The 18,819-nt window shown below is 44.3% G+C and overlaps 1 protein-coding gene across 1 annotated transcript in view; it reads left to right on the top strand.

Annotated features, from left to right (window-relative positions):
- The window catches only part of LOC142008573 (chloride channel protein C-like), a 115,555-nt gene that overhangs the window by 30,320 nt on the left and 66,416 nt on the right, over positions 1-18,819 (top strand). The window contains exons 9-11 of the mRNA XM_074985804.1: positions 241-344; positions 869-1,040; positions 3,664-3,835. Coding sequence (XP_074841905.1) covers positions 241-344; positions 869-1,040; positions 3,664-3,835 — 448 coding nt within the window. The remainder of the gene's footprint in view (positions 1-240; positions 345-868; positions 1,041-3,663; positions 3,836-18,819) is intronic.

Raw genomic sequence — 18,819 nt, 5'->3', positions numbered from 1 at the left:
TCATTGAATGAAAAATTGTCCAGCTGATCCACATTAGAGGCTGTTAGTCTTTGCACCAACTTTTAGCCTGATGCTCCTTAAATAGGCCCAGTCATTACAACTGCATCCCAGAGAGCCTGGATAAATACAGAAGGGAGTTGTTTCCGGTTGCTATCAGAGGCGTCAAATGAACAGATTCTGTACTGATGCTGTGCATTATACTCATCCTTTTAATATCACCCTTTCACTTTCCTTTTTAAGAATAAGCCCATTTGAGAGAGAAATTTCAGAATATAGTTGTCCACCTGGCACATCGTGGATAGGGACAGATGGAGTCAAATATTCCAACCAAAGCTTTAATGAAGGTAAGGAGAAATCTGTTGACTGGTGGCTAAGAATAAGTTAATTTACATAATTTGATATTGGCTTTAGCTGCAATATAGGCTTTCTGTAAAGTGGATTTCATTTTTCCTCTCCAGAAACATGTCAGAAGAACTGAATTTCCCATTAAAAAGTGTGAGTTGAGAAGTTGGTGAATTATAGCACTTCTGTGGTTTATACAGGAGGAGGAAAAGAGACTGGGAGACTAATTAAGGAAGACTAATAAAGGGAGAAGCCAAGAAGTTCCTTTTGTTTTGGCTAAATGGCTAGTGTTTCTTGCCATTTTGGACATCTAAAACAATAATATCACAGGGTGCAGATTGTAAACAGAAATGGTTCTCATTTTTCTGAAGTCTTCTGTATCTAATCTAGCACTGTAGGCTCAATCTATTGACTATGAACCTTATTTAATCATAATCAAGGTTGAAAAAATATAAGAATTGTCAGCATTTTAAAGTATCTATTTAACTTTCTATATCCTTTCTTTTTTTCTTTCTTGCCCTTGAAGCAGCTGCACTCTTGGCTGAGAATGGTAAGCGAGGAATCATGTACTTGTTCAAACGTGGGACTCATGAAGAGTTTGGATACCCCTCTCTCTTTACAGCTCTGGCAGTTTATTTCCTTCTTTCCTGCTGGACTGCAGGTTCTGCTGTTGCTAGTGGCCTGGTTATACCCATGCTGTAAGTATTGTGTATGTAAATTCATTGCATATATATGTAATACAGTTCTGTGTTGGTGAGGCAGTAATCTGGTTGGAAACTGAACAATACTGTCATTATTTTCAGTGAGTCACCTTGCTAGAATAGGGAATGGAAACAATGGAGAAAACTTTTCTATGGGTCATAACCAAAAGTCTAAACTTGAGAATCTTTTACATTTGGAGTAACTCAGGGATTTAGAACAAGCATTCAAGCTGGTTTAATCTCTCTTACATTAGTTTGGATTCACACTTTGCATTTGGACCCTATGTCCATAATAGACTGAATTTAAACCCTGGAACTGAATGCAAAGTTTGAGATAGTTTGGTAATATGAAATCCTCTGGCTTTTCTTTGTCCAACTTTTTTTCCCTGAGCGTTGATATGTAAGTAATTTTATGAGAAAGTGGTTGCTAAAAGCTTGACATATCTTTGCTTAAGCAGATACTGGGCAGGTTGTATGTCTAACAGCCAATTCCCATGTTTTATGAACCAGTAACCTGACATCTACAGCCTAGACGCCAAACGTCAATTAAATGTATCAGTTACACAAGTAAATGAAAAAAATTGAGTAATAGTGAGATACAATATTCTCCAAATCCTTCGAACTTCAGGCAATACAATACCTTTTCTGACAGAGAAATAGTTGTACAAACTGAAGATGTTATTCTAGACTTAATTTCATCTCTTTGTAAATTAAGTTCCTTTTACAAGAAATGAAAAGCTATGATTTAATCCAACAATTTCACTGTTATGGCAAGATTGTCTCTACTGAGAATTCTTGTGCTGAAATGTAGTCCTTTGTTGAATGCAGGGGACTGGGACTCAGGATTCCTGGGCCTATTCCTGCCTTCATCATTGATTCACTGTGTGACCCTGGGCAAGTGGCCTTTCTTCAGTTTAGTTTATTCATGCATAAATGAATAACAGTCCATGAACAGTCCATTCATGCATAAATGAACAGTCCATGCCTATTTCAAAGGGTTTTTTTGAGATATAGTTAATGTTTTAAAAAACATTTGGAGAGTCTAGGCTGGAGCTATAGAAATGCAGATTGTTTTATTAGGATTGGCCTGATCAGTATATCTCTGATCCCTGACATTTTAGGTCTCATCTACATTTGAAATGCTGCAGTGGTTCAGCTGCACAGTTGTAGCACTTCAGTGATGATGTTATATACACAACTGGGAAGGGTTCTTCCATCTGTGTAGGTACTCCAGTACCCTGAGAGCTGGTAGCTGGTAAACAGAAGAATTTTCCCCTCAGCCTATTAGTAATCCCAGGCATTAGATTGGTTTAACTGCATTGCTCAGGGCTGTGGATTTTTCACGTGATGTAGTTAATATTGACCTAATTTCCTAAGGCTGACCAGGCCTTATTGTATGCCCCTAAACGCCACTATCACTGACAACTGGAAGACATTGTATATTCCATCCCTTCTTTTTGAAAAGCTATTGAAATATTAGTGTCTTCATACAAAGCAAAGGAAACTTGGTAAATAAGTTAGTCCTGTGCTAGAGCCTATAGTGATAGGCATTAAATCAGTGGCATAATAAAGCCTCAGAATACCATGGAACAAGAGTAGATTGGTGTCCCATTCCCAATTCCACCCCCTTCAGCGCCCCAATCCATCCACCTCAACCTCTAGTTCTGCCTTTATCTTCTCTAGTCCTCTACCCCAGTCCAGCCCTTCTGACCCCAAGCTTCTGCCTAGAAACCCCTGGCTCCTGCCTAGCTCTCCCGTTCCCTCAGACTAGTCCTCCCATGCCCTAGCTCCTGCCTAGCTTCTCTCCAACCCCTTTGTGACTCCCCTACAAATCTTCAGCTTGCTCTATAGGCCTCCTTTGCTCCCCTCCAATTCTGATCCTGTCCTCCATAGCTGCATCTTCCTCAACCCTGCTCCAGCCTCCTCCTGGCCAGTCCTCAGCTCCCACAGCCCAAGTCCAATTACCCTCCTGGTCATGTTTAGCTCCCCTTGCTTTCTTTGAGTTGGCCTCGCACTGCTCCCCATCTTAGTCCCATCTAGTTCTATTCCAACTCACCTCTACTCTTCCTCCTAACTCTGGTTCATATGCCTCAGTCTCTGCTCCAGTCCCCTTCCTTCATCCTCAACAGCTCTGAACTAGTCACCCACTTCTCCAACCTCCTTCTCCTCTACCTAGCTCTCAACTAGACTCCCTCAGCTCTCCCTGCCCCCAACCATTGTTTGTTTCTTCCCCACCCACAATTCGCTGCCCCATGCAAAGTGGTCTGTGCTTTTACCTCATGCTCTGTGTCTGGTAGTTTGCTATATTTCCCTTCTCAAGCCCTTTTGCCAGCATGTAACCTATCACTGTGATTCCCCCATGCCTTCTGCACACATTATTGACTGCTTGCGCCTGGGGTCACCCCAGCTGAAGGGCTCCACATCCCCAAGAAGGGCCTGCTCTCCTTGACTGTCTGACTGGCCCCCATAATTTCAAACACCCTCTTGCTACTGCAACAGTGCTGTGTTACAAAAGTAGAGCTGACAGTACGAAATGCTGGGTTAGCAGTGAAGAAAAAAATCTTGGAAAACAGTGTGTTTGGCAAAAGTAGTGTTACCATTTTCTTCTCCTCTTATGTAGGTACACAGGAGCTTTATATGGCAGAATAGTTGGTCTGATTCTTGTGTCGATTTTTGGTGTTCATACCAATGAACAAGGGGCATGGATTGATCCGGGACTCTTTGCTGCAGTTGGAGCGGCTTCTTTTTTCAGCGGTGTTTCAAGACTAACCATCTCCCTCACAGTTATCATGGTAAATGTGTTGAGTTCTCAGATATTTGATTAACTTACAGTTTAGGCTGGAGTGGCCTAAATCTTCTGCTGCTACAACTGAATGAATCCCACACTAGTGTCCCACAGACACAGGGCCATAAGTAAGGGGCTTGTTAGGTTAGTGAGTTAGTTTTATTTTTGGTTTGTGAGTTTTGTCCAAGGATTTTCATTAGTAAAATATGTTTGAAATTGGCACCCTAATTCAAAGAAAAGAGAATCCATTTCTTGTCACAACAGTAACAGAGATGTCAATAACTTATGAGCAAGGGAAGCAGAATCCAGGACCTCTCTTTTGATTAATTTAGAAAACGTAGATTATCACCTTTAAATATGTGACACCTAAACTGAGTGGTGACTTTTGCACAGAGGAAGGTATTACACAGAGTGCTTTGTACAGTATATGTCGCTCTGAAATTCCCTCCCGATGGGGGTGCCACACTTCTTTTATATGCATCTCTCATTTGAACATAACTTTTTTGTTTAGACCAGATTGGGACTGTTTACAGTGGGGCAAAGTTCAATGCTAAATGGAAAAGTATTACAATTAGAGGGGTCATAGCCTATCATGATTTCAAGACCCGTACCTAAGGATCGAGCAATTAGTTGTGCTGAGAATGGGAAAGACAGAGGAGAATGAGTTGCCTGAAATTCATGATGTGGATGCCACAGATTCAGGAAAGAGGGAAAGATTTAAAATTTCATACTTCCAAGGTACATCACTTATGTTTTATGGATATTGGTGAGGGTGTGTGTATGCATGACTGTGAGCGCAAGAACAATGAACAGTCACAAGGGACCTTAAACCATGATCCTCTCTGCCCTGCCTGATTCGTCTTAAAGATCTCATGATTTTATGTATTGTTAAAGGGTAATTATAGAAGCTGGATGAAACATAATAGTGGAAAGTGTCAGTCACGTATTTAGGGACTAAGAACAAGAATTTTTGCTATTTTTGGAACCACTATGGATTGTTCTCTGAAAACATCCACTCAATGTGGAGTGGCAGTCAAAAAAGCAAACAATGTTGAGTCTCATTAGGAGAATGTCTTATTGCCTCTATGTACACCCACATCTGGAATACTATGTGCTGATGTAGTTGCCTCATATAAAAATAGACGTATTGGAAAAGGTACAGAAATGGGCAACAAAAACAGAGTAGGGGTATGTAACAGCTTCCATATGAGGAGAGGTGGAAAATACAGGCACTTTTCCAGCTTTGAAAAGAGACAACTAAGGGGTATATGATAGAAGTCTATAAAATCAGGACGGCTGTGTAAAAAATCAGTCCTGAGGAATTCTGCAATTTTACTGTTGCTCTAAATGCCACCATTATAAAGTTCCCCTAGCACTAGAAAATAAATAAGGAAGGACTATTTACTCCTCCTCATAATCTAGGAACCAAGGGTGTCACCAAAACAAATTAAGAGGCAGCAGTTTAAAACAAAAAGAAATATTTCTCTCCACACAACACAGTCAACCTGTGGAACTCTTTGCCAAGAGGGTGTTGTGAAGACTGAGACTATAACAGGGTTCAAAAATGAGCTAGATAATTTAATGGAGGACAGGTCCCTCAACAGCTATTAGCCAGGAAGGGCAGGAGTAGTGTCCATAGCCTCCGTTTTCCAAAAGCTGGGAATGGGTGACAGGGGATGTATCACTTGATCCCTGTTCTGTTCATTCTCTCTGAAGCACTTGGCATTTGCCGCTGCCGGAAGACAGTATTTTAAGCTAGAGGGACCTTTCATTTGATCCAATATGGCCATTCTTATATTCTTATGATGTGTCAATTGGAAGAGACAGAGGAGGAGAAAGACCTGGCTATGATGGTTGACCACAGAATGACTACAAGCCACCAATGTGATGTGGCTGTGAAAAACGCTAACAGTGCTAGGATGCATCAGGTGAGGGCCTAGTCCCCAAAGCAGGGCCTGGGCCTAGTGACTCTATCCTGAACTGTTGCTTGTTTGTTGCCCCTACCCAGAACCAGGGCCTGGGCCCAGTGACACTAACTGGAACTCTATAGTTTGTTTGTTGCCCCACCCTGCACCAGGGCATAGACCTAGTGAGGCCCAAACACTGTCTGGGGGCTCAGCAATAAGCCTTGCTGGCTGACAGCCGAAGCACTGTCCTGGAAGACAGTTGCTCCATGTATGTGGTTCCCAGCTGCTCCATGGCTTGGGGCTGTGGGAACCGGGTTGCCACACTGTGTAGGAGTTCCCTGGCTCCCCCGCACCGCTAGGTGCTGGCAATGGGGCTCCCACCCTTCCAGAGGGACAGGGGCTCTGTGGCTATGAAGGGCGGCTGTCCTGTGCATGAGGATCCTGGCTGCCCCATGCCTCAGGCTCTGAGAACAGAGCTCCCTGGCTGTTCCAAGCTGTGGAACCTGGTAATGGGGCTGCTGCCCTGTGGGTATGGTGCCTTGGTTGCCCCATCCCTCAGGGCACCGGCAACAGGTCTATCGCCCTGCCAGGGGGCACTCCCCAGCTGCTGAGGACACCTGCCCAATGGGGGATGAGGGGGTTCCCTAGCTGTGGGGGCAGCTGGGTCCCTCTCCTGCCACTGCCTGTATACCTGCCAGTCAGTATGTCTTGCATGTGCTGTCTGGCCTGCACCTGGTTGATTTTACCTGCCACTATGCAGCTGCGCTGACTTGGGGGAAGGGCGGATCAGTGGGGTGTGAATATGGGACAATTAGTCCCTTTGTTTAAAAAAGTAAGGATGCCTTCCTGACAGCTAAAATACGGGGCTCTCCCAGGGAAAGCGGGACAGATGGTCACCTTTAATGAAGAGACTGCCTGCAATGACATGTAGCTGAAATGGGACTGCTACAGGTTGGACTTCACTGATCCAGCACTCTTGGGACCTAACCAGTCCCAAGCAAAGATGTTTTCCACACCAGGTGAGGTCTCCTGCCACCAGCCCCAATTTGGGCCCTGGCCAGTCCCCTCACTACCACTGGCTGTGGCCCTGCTGCTAGATGCTGCCTCAGCTTGGTTGCTGCAGGCTTTGGCCTTGGCCCTGCCATCTCTGGCCCTAGTTGGGCTGCTGAACACTTGGCCCTGTTGGCCTGGCTCCAGCTCAGGCTTTCTGGTCCAGGAATGCCACAGATGTTGCCACAGCAATCATGGATTTCAGAGGTAAAACCTGTAGCCACAAATATCATCAGTGGTTAGTGGCGGCATACTATATGGGGAGGACTCTGAGATACTACAGCGAATTCTTTCACTGGTATTTGGCTGGTGGGTCAGGGTTCAAGTGATTGCTATATTTGTTGTTGGCAGATTTTCCTCTGGGTCAGCTTGGCTGATATATATATATATTTTTTTGCTTTCCTTTGCACCATGGGGAATGGATCTCTTACTGGTTTAAACTAGTCTTTACATCATGATTATAGGACTTTGGTGACTCAACCAGAGGCTAGGAGTCTATTACAAGAGCGGGTAGGTGAAATTCTGTGGTCTGCAGCGTGCAGGAAGTCAGACTAGCTCAAGGATGGACAATAAGCCAGTGACTGCGATGGTTTAAACCCTGACGAGCCACAGGCACTTTATTTACTTGCACGTCTTGAGGTATCACCACTTGCAGCTCCTGTTGGTCACAGATTGCTGTTCCCAGTCAGCGGGACCTGTGGGAAGCATCATGGACTGAGACACCATTTCCCACAGCTTCCACAGGCTGGGAATGGTGATCTGCAGTCAACAGGGGCTACAATCAGCTGTATCTGCAGATGTACAGGTAAATAAAGTACCAGTGGCTTGCCAGGGGCCAAGCATGGTAAACTGCATCAAGCTCATTGAGTGCTTATTGCCCACCCTGGACCAGATGATCATGGTAGTCCCTTCTGGCCTTAAAGTCGAGGAGGGGTTTCCCTGACGACCAAGTTGAGATTTTTCCTAGTAGCACACTATTATGCAGTAGTCTGTGAGCTGCCTCGTTGTTGCTAGAACCAGGCATAGGATGGGAGTTCCTTTTACCTATCTGTCTCAAGGTGCTGTAAGGGACCTTCAAAGGCCAGAGAATCATAGAATTCTAGGGCTGGAAGGCACCTCAGGAGGCCATCTAGTCCAGCACCCTGTCTCAAGCAGGATCAACTCCAACTAAATCATCCTAGCCATGACTATGTCAAGTCAGAACTTAAAACCTTGAGGGATGGAGATTCTACCACCTCTCTCGGTTAGGCATTCCAGTGCTTCACTACCCTCCTGGTGAAATAGTTTTTCCTAATATCCAACCTACACCTCTTCCTCTGTAACTTCAGACCATTTCTCCTTGTTCTGCCATCTGTCATCACTGAGAACAGTCTCTCTCCATCCTTTTTAGAGCCCCTTTCAGGAAGTTGAAGGCTGCTATCAAATTGCCCCTCAGACTTCTCTTCTGCAATCTAAATAAGCCCAAATCTCTCAGCCTCTCCTCATAGGTCATGTGCTCCGGTCCCCTAATCATTTTCATTGCCCTCTGGTGAACCATCTCCAATGTGTCCACAATACTACAGATGTGGCCTCACCAGTGCTGCATAGAGGGGAATAATAACTTCTCTAGATCTGCAGGAAATGCTTTTCCTACTGCATCCCAATATGCTGTTAACCTTCTTGGCTAAAAGGGCACACTGTTGACTCACATACAGTCTCATCCACTGTAATTCCAAGGTTGTTTTCTGCTGCACGGCTACCTAGCCAGCCAGTCCCCAGCCTGTCACAGTGCTTGGGATGCTTCTGTCCGAAGTGCAGGACCCTGCACTTCTTTTTGTTGAATTTCTTTTGGTTCAATCCTCCAATTTATCTAGATCACTCTGGACCCTATCCCTACCCTCCAATGTATCTACCTGACACCGCCCAAGCTTAGTATCATCTGCAAATTTGCTGAGGGTGCAATCCAGTCCCTCAACCAGGTCATTAATAAAGAATTTGAACAGTACTGGCCCTAGAACTGATCCTTGTGGCACTCCACTTGACACCGACTGCCAACCAGACACTGAGCCGTTGACCACTACTCATTGGGCCTGTCTGTCAAGCCAGTTTTCTGTCCATCTAACAGTCCACGTATCCAATCCATACTTCCTTAACTTATGGATAAGAATGTTGTGGGAGACTGTACAAAAAACATTGCTAAAATCAAGGTATATAACATCCATTGACTTCTCCATGTCCATAGAGCCAGTTACCTCATCCTAGAGGCTAATCAGATTGGTCAGGCAGGGCTTGCCCCTGGTGAATCCATGTTGACTACTCTTGATCACTTTTCCCTCTTCCAAGTGCTCCACAATGGATTCCTTGAGGATCCCCTCCATGATTTTTCCAGGAACTGAGGGAAGGCTGACTGGTCTATAGTTCTCTGGATTGTCCTTTTTTTCTGTTTTTAAAACATGGGCACTATGTGTGCCTTTTTCCAATCATCTGGGACCTTTTCCAATCTCCCTGAGTTTTCAAACATAATAGCCAAAGAATCTGCAATGACATCTGCCAATTCCCTCAGTAGTCTTAGATGCATTAAATCTGGACCCATGGATCTGTGTGTGTTTAGCTTTTAAAAATAGCTCTTAACCCCTTCTTCCCCTCTCAAAGGTTGCCCACCTCCTTCCCATACTGCATTGCCTAGTGCCATAGTCTGGGATCTGACCTTGTCTGGGAAGACTGAGGCAAAAAAAGCATTGAGTACTTGAGGTCATCAGGTCTAGTCCCCGGCCCTCAGAGCAGAACCCATCACCATCCTGGATGGATTGTTTTTTCACTTTATTTGCCCCAGATTCCTAAATGGCTCCCTCAAAGATTGAACTCACAACTGTGGGTTTAGCAAGCCAATGCTCAAAACAGTGAGCTATTTAGTGAAAGATTTTGAGATTTCAAAATTTGGCTTCATTCCGAGTGGTAATGAATATCTAAAATTGAAATTCTGCATGAAGGACAAATTTAAAAAATTACATCAGGTCAAGCAAAATGTTTGGTTTTGACAAAACTGGTTTTTTTTATTTTTTTGGACATTTGGTTATTTTATATTCTATAACATGAAACATACTTGGTTTAAAAAAGTTGAAATAGGACATCCTTTCCCACAATTTTTTTTTGGAAATATTTTTTTGGAAATCCAGAGTTTAAGCATTGTGTTTTTGATGGAACTGAGTATTCTGAAAGTTTATGGTGCAGCTGAAATTTCTCCAAGCAGATATATTTATCACCATTAACCTAGAGGTGGCTACATGTCGGTAATGCTTTATGTATATGGCTTGTAAAGCATGTTTGAATCCTTCAGGATGAGATGTGTTATGTATACATAAAGTATTCTTATTTTATTATAAAATGATGAACAGATGCTATTGTTTACTGAAGTTCTGTGTATAGCATACCCACTTCCTTCCCCTTTAAGTGTATATGTGCTAAAATTCTCTCCTGCTCATTGTTCAGATGATAGATGTTACATATTTTTTGAAGGTGGGGTACTGAAAATTCAGGATTGATTGTGCCCAGCTGTGAAATCTGGATTAACTGGAGCCCTACACAGCTGCTTTAAGTTTTCTGAAAGTTACAAGATGGCACCAACCTAATGCCTTTGCCAGGGGCGCCTGGATTTACATGCACTGACTCTATGAAAATCCAATTTAAATATAATTTGTATCCTGTCACTTGGGGATCTTGTTGCCAGTCTGGAGCCTCAGTGGGAAGGCAGTTGACTGACACCTTCCTTAGCTTGGTGCCTGAAAGGCTGTGGTTCACAGCAGGGAAGTTCAAAATTATTTCTTGCCAGAACACTTACCAGTCTTGCATGATGAAACCAGAACTGTGCTTAGCGGAATTCTAATAAAGAGGCAGACACTGTGAATTTTGTTCTTTACAGCCCTCCTTCCTTGACTTCTGCTTTTCCGTGAGCACACAAAATTAGCATTGAACAGCACAAAAACGAGTTGAAAAGGCAGCAGAAAAATTATTATGGCTGCAGTGCAATGTGCTCTGAAATCCCCTAGGTGTCATGTTCTAACTCCTCTGTGTCTTGTTGTTTTGCAAAGGGAGATTGTGCTTCAATTCAAGTGTGTCCAAAATAAATAGCTGTATTGCTTTAGGAAATATTAATTTTTGAGAGGGGATAAAAAGGACTTGGACATGACAATGCAAAAATATATCTAAAAGGTTGTGTCCCCAAACCATAAAATGCACATATTTTCCTATATAGTCTGATAGGTTCAAAAAAAATTGGGAATGTTTGCTTTGGCCTTCCACATAGCCTTCCATTTGGAAACAGTTATGAATGCGCGTCTTGTAGTGAACAGGTTTGCAAAATGCTTTCTTTTCTTTTTGTGGCAGACCCCACAGGCGTCTGGCCACCTCTTTTTTTTCTGTTGGCTGCCTCTTTCTGCGCCCCAACCCCCATGTTGACACTTGACCCTCATCATCTGTCCTTTGCAGCAAATGGTAGATGTGGTGAGATTTCCTTTAGGGAGCACAAGAAGTGCAAGACCTCTGTCCCTACAGACTCTCGTTTCTTGAAGCTGCATAACTGTCCTGAGTTCGTTGGCAAGAGGCTGTTAGGGGCAGGAGCGCAGTGTGTCGAAATAGATGTTGTCTCAATAACTTTTGGTTTGTGACCAAACTTTGTCCCAGCTAGATTCTTGGAAAGCTGTATCTGACTTGTGTGGCTTCCTGGGTGTTAAATACGGAGGGTGGAGCTATCTGTCCAGGTATGAGATTAGAGTTCAAATCCTATACTCAGGGCTTGCCAAAGGGCAAAAAAGGATCTCTCTTTAACTGTATTGGCATTAAATTTCTACAGCCCCTGCTAATGTGGATTGTTATACTGAGCTAGCTTTTTCCCTCAGAAAAGGGGAAAAGGTTATACTAATATGAGGCACCATTATGCTGATATCTAAAAGACAGGCTGCATTAATTTAGCTATTTTGATAGAAAATCACACCCCTGCCTGAAATAATTGAACCAGTCCAAAACTGTATGTAAGTACAACATACTCAAGAGGTGTGCACATTTCATGTATACCATATATTGTGCCAGTAAAGACACCTATTTCAAGTGGATATGGGTAACAGAGCTGATGGCCTTTGACTGGAGCTATACTCAATGCTCCCTTGCTGAAGGGAAGGTCTGTTTGACACTAGGTCTTTGTGGGAAGGGTGATAGAAAGCAGAAAATGTGTAAGAGCTCTGGGGCTCAGAAGATTTTCCTGTGTAGGGAAAGAAGGGCAAGCATGGTTTTACATGAAAAATAGCCTCACTCCAGTAATAGGAGATGGAGCATTTGACCCTGAAGCACTGGTCTGAATCTAATGGTATCTCTTTAACTATATTGGTATCACTAAGGTTCTAGAACCTCTGCTATTGTGAGTGGTTGTACTGACACAACTTTTTCCCAATGAAAAGGGGAAAAAGTTATACTGGTATGATGCACCAGTATGCCGATGAGTCCATAAGGAGAAATAGTCATTTAATTTTTTTCTGTAGTTCAGAAAGAACAACTGCCAAACCTCAGGTTTAGAATTTGAGTAACTCTGTTTTGCACCTTTTCACCCTCTTCCTCCAAACCTGACAACAGAGGGTGGGGCTGCATAAGTGTGTTACTTTGGAGAGGTAGAGAAAACCTGGTAAGAAAATAAAATTGCTAACCCTCTGCTGGCTGTTGAGTAGACTGTAATAGAGTTGTCTCAATCCATTTCCTAATGGACTGTGATCATATTGCAGAAACTACAAATGACACCAATTGTCACTTGATGCTAGTTCAGCAGAGAATCCAAAGATGGATGGGGAATGCAGATTTACCTACCTCCTCAGCTCCACAAGTGCCCAGATCAAACCTGAGGCACACCAGAGGCAGGGGATGGGGTAAGATGGGGAGGAAGGGGAAGGAGATGGGAAAGGGAAGGCAGCATTGCTTGTAGTCAGCCACAGAATACCGTGAATGAACCTCTTGTCCTATACATTGGGACTAGGTGTATTTAATCTACCTTTCAGCTCATGTCTCACTACAGCTGTGTCTACACGTACACGCTACTTCGAAGTAGCGGCACCAACTTTGAAATAGCGCCCGTCGCGGCTACACGCGTCGGGCGCTATTTCGAAGTTAACTTCGACGTTAGGCGGCGAGACGTCGAAGTCGCTAACCTCATGGGGGGATCGGAATAGCGCCCTACTTCGACGTTCAACGTCGAAGTAGGGACCGTGTAGACGATCCGCGTCCCGCAACGTCGAAATTGCTGGGTCCTCCATGGCGGCCATCAGCTGGGGGGTTGAGAGATGCTCTCTCTCCAGCCCCTGCGGGGCTCTATGGTCACCGTGGGCAGCAGCCCTTAGCCCAGGGCTTCTGGCTGCTTCTGCGGCAGCTGGGGATCTATGCTGCAGGCACAGGGTCTGCAACCAGTTGTCAGCTCTGTGTATCTTGTGTTGTTTAGTGCGACTGTGTCTGGGAGGGGCCCTTTAAGGGAGCGGCTTGCTGTTGAGTCCGCCCTGTGACCCTGTCTGCAGCTGTGCCTGGCACCCTTATTTCGATGTGTGCTACTTTGGCATGTAGACGTTCCCTTGCAGCGCCTATTTTGATGTGGTGCCGCTCAACGTCGAAGTTGAACATCGACGTTGCCAGCCCTGGAGGACGTGTAGACGTTATTCATCGAAATAGCCTATTTCGATGTTGCTACATCAAAATAAGCTATTTCGATGTTGGCTTCACGTGTAGACGTAGCCTACGTGTTCATGTCTGGGCACCTAAATATAGAGCTGGCCAGAACTCCAGCTCACAGGAAATTCATCTTATCAAAATTTTCCATGAAGAGGAAATCCTTAGTATTTTTCTTTCTGGAAGATTTCCAGCTAGCCATACCCACATGTGGAAAGGGTACCCAAAATGTACTCGTAGAATACTTTTTTATCTTTAAAAGTAAAGAGTATCAGCTTCTTCTGTTCCTGTATTCCTTCTAGCACGGTGCTTTTACTAAAGCCTAACTTTTAGTTTATAGGATATTTTAATATTACACATGACAAATCCTAGCACTTCCAGTTCAGTTTTGGTCAGATATTACAACCCAACAGTGAAATCTTAGGTGAGGGTCAATATGCAGAGTCAATCCGTTGCCTCCTTACTCTCCTCATGTAAGGGAACTCTTGCAAAATGTGGGTCACATAGGCAATACTTTGTGAAAGGACAGATTTCACAGATAAGAGTGCATATTATATGGAATTCTTCATGGCAGTGTTGCAGGGCACTAGAAAGTTCAAGTGACTGTACTGAGAAATGTTTGCAACTTTACATATTCACAGGAGATTCTTGTGATGCACCAAATGCTTGCACCAATGGTATGTGCTGTAGTGCCGGGCATCTTTGAAATGCCAGAATAGACACGGGATTATAACACAGATAAAACAAATGGTCCACAGTTCAGATCCCACACAACAGACTGGACACAGAAGATGGGCCACTGCTGTTCACATTTGAAAATATAAGGAATTTAAATCATTGTGAGTTTTGACAGGAAGCCAGTGGAAAGATTTTAAAATAGGAGGCATGTGCTCAGACAATCAAATGTTTATTAGGGTGCAAGCTGCTGGATTTTGGATGAGCTGCCTCTTACGGTAAACATGATAAGAGCTCAAGCGCCTGTAAACAGGAAGGACTTGCAATAATCTGGCTTTGAAAACACTAAAACCACTGACCAGAAATTCTAAATCCTCCTTAGCTAAGTGTAGCTCCCAGTCTGGCTATACGTTACAGACAGTGACAGGAAGCAGTCTGATGAAAATAGAATCTAATAGTCAATGGTAGGGACTTTGGTTGCCCAGGCCGCCTATAAAGACACTATCTTGGGGGAGAGAAGCATTGTCGTCATTGAGGGCAAATCCTGATATGAACCAGCTTGACAAAATGGACCCCAGTTTGCCTGTTTCACAGGTGAAAATTTAGCAAGTGAAAATGGCTGGTTTGTACAATAACATCATAGAACTTAGTGCACTCAGATGGAGCTTGGACTGTAAACACCAGAGTGTACTTTCTAGCTTACTGGGATTCAAGAAAAATGCCACAATAGATGTGCCTTGTATCAGGCTCTGAGTGGCTGGATTGTGTATTCTCCACTTCAGCCTCCTCCTCTGGGATATGTAAGTGCCACAAATCAGGTTGCCAGCAGCTGTGGTTTGTTCTCGAGTGCCCCAGTTTTACCTTGTGGCATTTCTGGGAATTTTCTCTGCGAGGTTGCACGTCACTAACTGTGTGCTCTTTCTGAAGGATTTTCTTCCATATCATTCATTTCAACCAGTGCTGCATTGATTTTGTTTCACATTCCTGAAAAATGCCCAATTGTCCATCTCAAGTGTTTAAGGCTTTATCTAGAATGGCAAGAACTGTTGGCTAAGATATGCAAATCTTTGCCTATTTGCATATCTTTTGCCAACAGTTCTGTTGGGAGAGGCTTTTCCAACATCTGGCCCATCCACCCGGGGCCAAATGCCAGAAAAATCTACCTCTGTTGAGACATCCCTTCTTCCTCGTGGAATGAGGTGTGCAACGATGCCGACAGAACGCTCCTGACCGGCAGATCTCTTGCAACAGGTCTGCAGTCTGGACGTGGGCTGTGTGGACAGAAGCCTTCATTCTAGACATAGCCTAAAACTCATATATATTCTGCAGGAGAGGTGTTCCTGAGAAGTTCAATGTCTCTGTCAGAACTCAAACGGTTGCTCCATAATGTTCGTTGCACCAGCTGTTACACTCTGTCTACTGTATTATGTTTTACACTGTGCTAATAATCATGGTATCTGCCTTATAAATATGCTCTTTCACTTCCCTGCTTTGAGACACTAATTTATAGGCGGCCTCTGTTTGGAGGAGGGTGGAGAAAATACACACTAACAGTACAGTAGCCTAGAGTATCTATATACTCAGTCTGATAGCTTTCTGCCTAGGTGTTCCCCCATATTTCTCACTTATGGAGGGGTGGGATCTATAAAGGTGGTTGGGAGTTACTGGAGAGGGGTTCTCCTGGCAACCTGAGTTGAAGGAGTTGGGGGTGAAGAATGTGGGGGAGTGTGAGGTCTGCCTATGTGGGGTACAGACTCATTCCTCTACCCCTCCCTCCAAACTACCAGTTCCCTGGCTCCAGCAATTAACTGTAGGGGAGGAGGAATAATTAATCCTACTTTCCCCATAGTCTCCTTTTTAATAAACTTATCTCTTGACTCTAAATCGTCCACTAATTCCTCAAGGAAGGTGTTTCTCCTTGGTGCCATAGTTTTCTCTATTTTGCATTACTGTTCGTAAAATATGTTCTCAAGTGCCCCAAAACTAAATTAGTCCAGAGTTCATGTTGCCCAGGGGTACCTCATGCCCTTCCAGAGAATGGAAAGTGGCTCACCTTGAGCATTTGAGGATCAGGCAGTCAGAGGTATACTCCTCAGAAGTAGAGTTGATGAGGTATAGACCTTGGAAGAGCAGGAGATATGGGCCTGGCTTCTTGCCCACCCCCACAGCATGGTCTTAACTTTGTTTCCTGGAGCTGCCAATAGCCAGTGGGAATGGTTTAGTGAGGATGCTGCAAAGGTTAACAAGCAATCAAGGGGTGGACAGGGGGTGTGTACAGATGCTCCGTCTCCAAGTTATTAGATTCAGTACTGAGTTGTTGCAGAGAAGGTCAGACTAGATCAGCGGAGACCAAGAGTAAAGCAAGGATCACCACAGTTGTGGTTGTCATCCTTGCACATTTGCCACAACCCCCCACTCTAAATAAATGCCCCCTCCCCTTCCCTCAGAGCTAGGCTCCCCCAGCCCACCCTCTCCACTCTAAATAAATGCCCTCTCCCCTCCCTCGGAACCAGGCACCCCACCCCGCCACCAACCTATATTCCACCCAACTCAGTGGAGTCACTACTGCTGGATTCAGGGTCTCTGGTGTTGCATGCACCACGCCAGGCCCTGAAGCTGCGCTGGGCTGCAGGCTCTGGGCCAGCAGGAGCTGCACTGGGGCTGAAGAAGGCATGTGGCTCCCAGCTGGTGCTGCAGGTGTTGCACTGGAGAAACCATGGCTGGGGGCATCTCCACTGCTGCCACCACGCACTTGTGCTACCATGTGGTGGGACTCATGAGTGGAGTGGCTGGAGAAGTGCTCCACTTGTGTGGCTCTTCTGAGCCACTGAGCCACAGTTTGCCGCACTCCACTGCCCTGTTCACCACATGTGAACATGGACACTGTGGGGCCAAGTGATCTAATGGTCCTCTGATGCCTTAAAACCTATAAATGTTGTTTTCAGAACTCTCCCAAAATGAGAAGTGATGGCCTACTCATGAGACAGGAGGGGATTCCCTTAAAAAGGTTGTCGTTCCTTTAAAAAGCAATGTGGCTCATGTCTAACAGGTGTCACCTGATTACAGACACCTCCTTCAGGAGCAGGGTCTGCTGCTTCTGGTGCACCAGCAGTCCTTGCTGGCCCACTGAGCAAGAGCTGAGACTGAGAATTAAGCTAGGTGTGTGTGGGGGAGTCTCCTGAATGGTGACAGCAGCATGACAAGCATACACTGTTTTAAAAGGAAGGAGTTTTGCATTTATGATAGTCCTGAAAAGGCTTGCAGTTATATACAGCAAATACCGGTAATTTCCTTGGTGTATGCTTCCACACTGAAAAAAGACTGAAGAAAATGGCATGGCAGAATTCCATGTTTATAAAGTCAAACTGATAGGGTGGGTTGAACATTTTTTTTTATCAACACTGTTTTCTGACAGAAGATTGGATTTTTGACTAAAGTTACTTTGCAGGAAGTTTCTGCTTTCCACAGGAGAAACCAAAGACTCTGACGTTTGATTTGGTAATACTGCCTCAGTGCCTCATTGGAGTTATGGCTTAGTCGTCTCATTTTGCTTTATTGACTGGATTTCCCAGACATCTGATGCTTCCCATGATACACCATGACCAGAGAGCTCTGTGACATTGCACAGAGGAATAGAGAGGGAGAAGACTGGTGGGGCATTTTGGGACATGTTCTTGCCAGGCAGCTCAAGCCAGAGCAGTAAATGGGGGCGTGGGAGGTTCTGAAATGACCATTCCCATGAAGGACTGCAACAGCATTTCCAAATCAAAATTTTCTATTTTTGATTTTATGACAAAAAATAAATATAAATTTTCTGTTGAAAATGGCTGATTTGTTGACTATGTCTAATGGTGGCTCCAAAAACAATTGTACTATTTAAATAGGTGAGGTTTCCCCCTATCTTCTGGCCCTGAAAACTCAGCCTGTGATACAAAAGTCAAAATAGGTTCTTGCTGGCCTATGCATAATCACCACTAAAGAAATGTCTCCACAGTTAGAGTAGAATTTAGTTACAGATTGTGTAGATACTGCAAACTGGAAGAATATCTAGGTTTGTGTCTTGGATAGTGGTATGCGCTTGGCTACCCTGAAATAGAATTCAGTAACTTTTCTTCATGTCAGTTAAATAGGCAGATGTGATTCTGACTTAGAAATAGACCAAAATAAAAAGTCAACATTCAAAAATCTTTGTATTATGGGAAAGTTGAAACGTGGATATAAATTTTGCCATTCAGATTCATCTCTGCTTTAGGCATGCATTGAAAACACAACTGTAGTGTAGGAAAATATATTTAAAGGTTACTTATAAAGTGATCTAATCTATTACACTGTATAATTATACATTTGGGACATGTAGTACAGTAAACCCTTGCTTTATGCGAATTTGACATACATGTTAATCGTATTAACGTTTATGTTGAAATCCTGGGCTCCAGCCGCGGACTTCCTCCAGCTGGGGGAAGTAGGCAGCTGCAGCCTTGGGGGGAAACCAGCTGGGATGCTGAGGGGGGAACCACAGGGCTGCTCCTTTCAGCGTTCAGCCGTGAGCTCTAGTGGCAGGAGGGAGGGGGCAAGAAGGAGGCAGGGAGGGGAAGCCACAAGCAGTGGGGAGCTGGGAAATTGACCAGACACTGCTGTGCCTGCCTCCCAGCTCCCTGCAGTTGAGCAGAAGCCTGGAAAGTGA

Source organism: Carettochelys insculpta, chromosome 2 (assembly GCF_033958435.1).
Source record: "Carettochelys insculpta isolate YL-2023 chromosome 2, ASM3395843v1, whole genome shotgun sequence".
In the NCBI taxonomy this organism is placed as follows: Eukaryota; Metazoa; Chordata; order Testudines; family Carettochelyidae; genus Carettochelys; species Carettochelys insculpta.
This window is presented reverse-complemented; position numbering and strand designations above follow the sequence as displayed.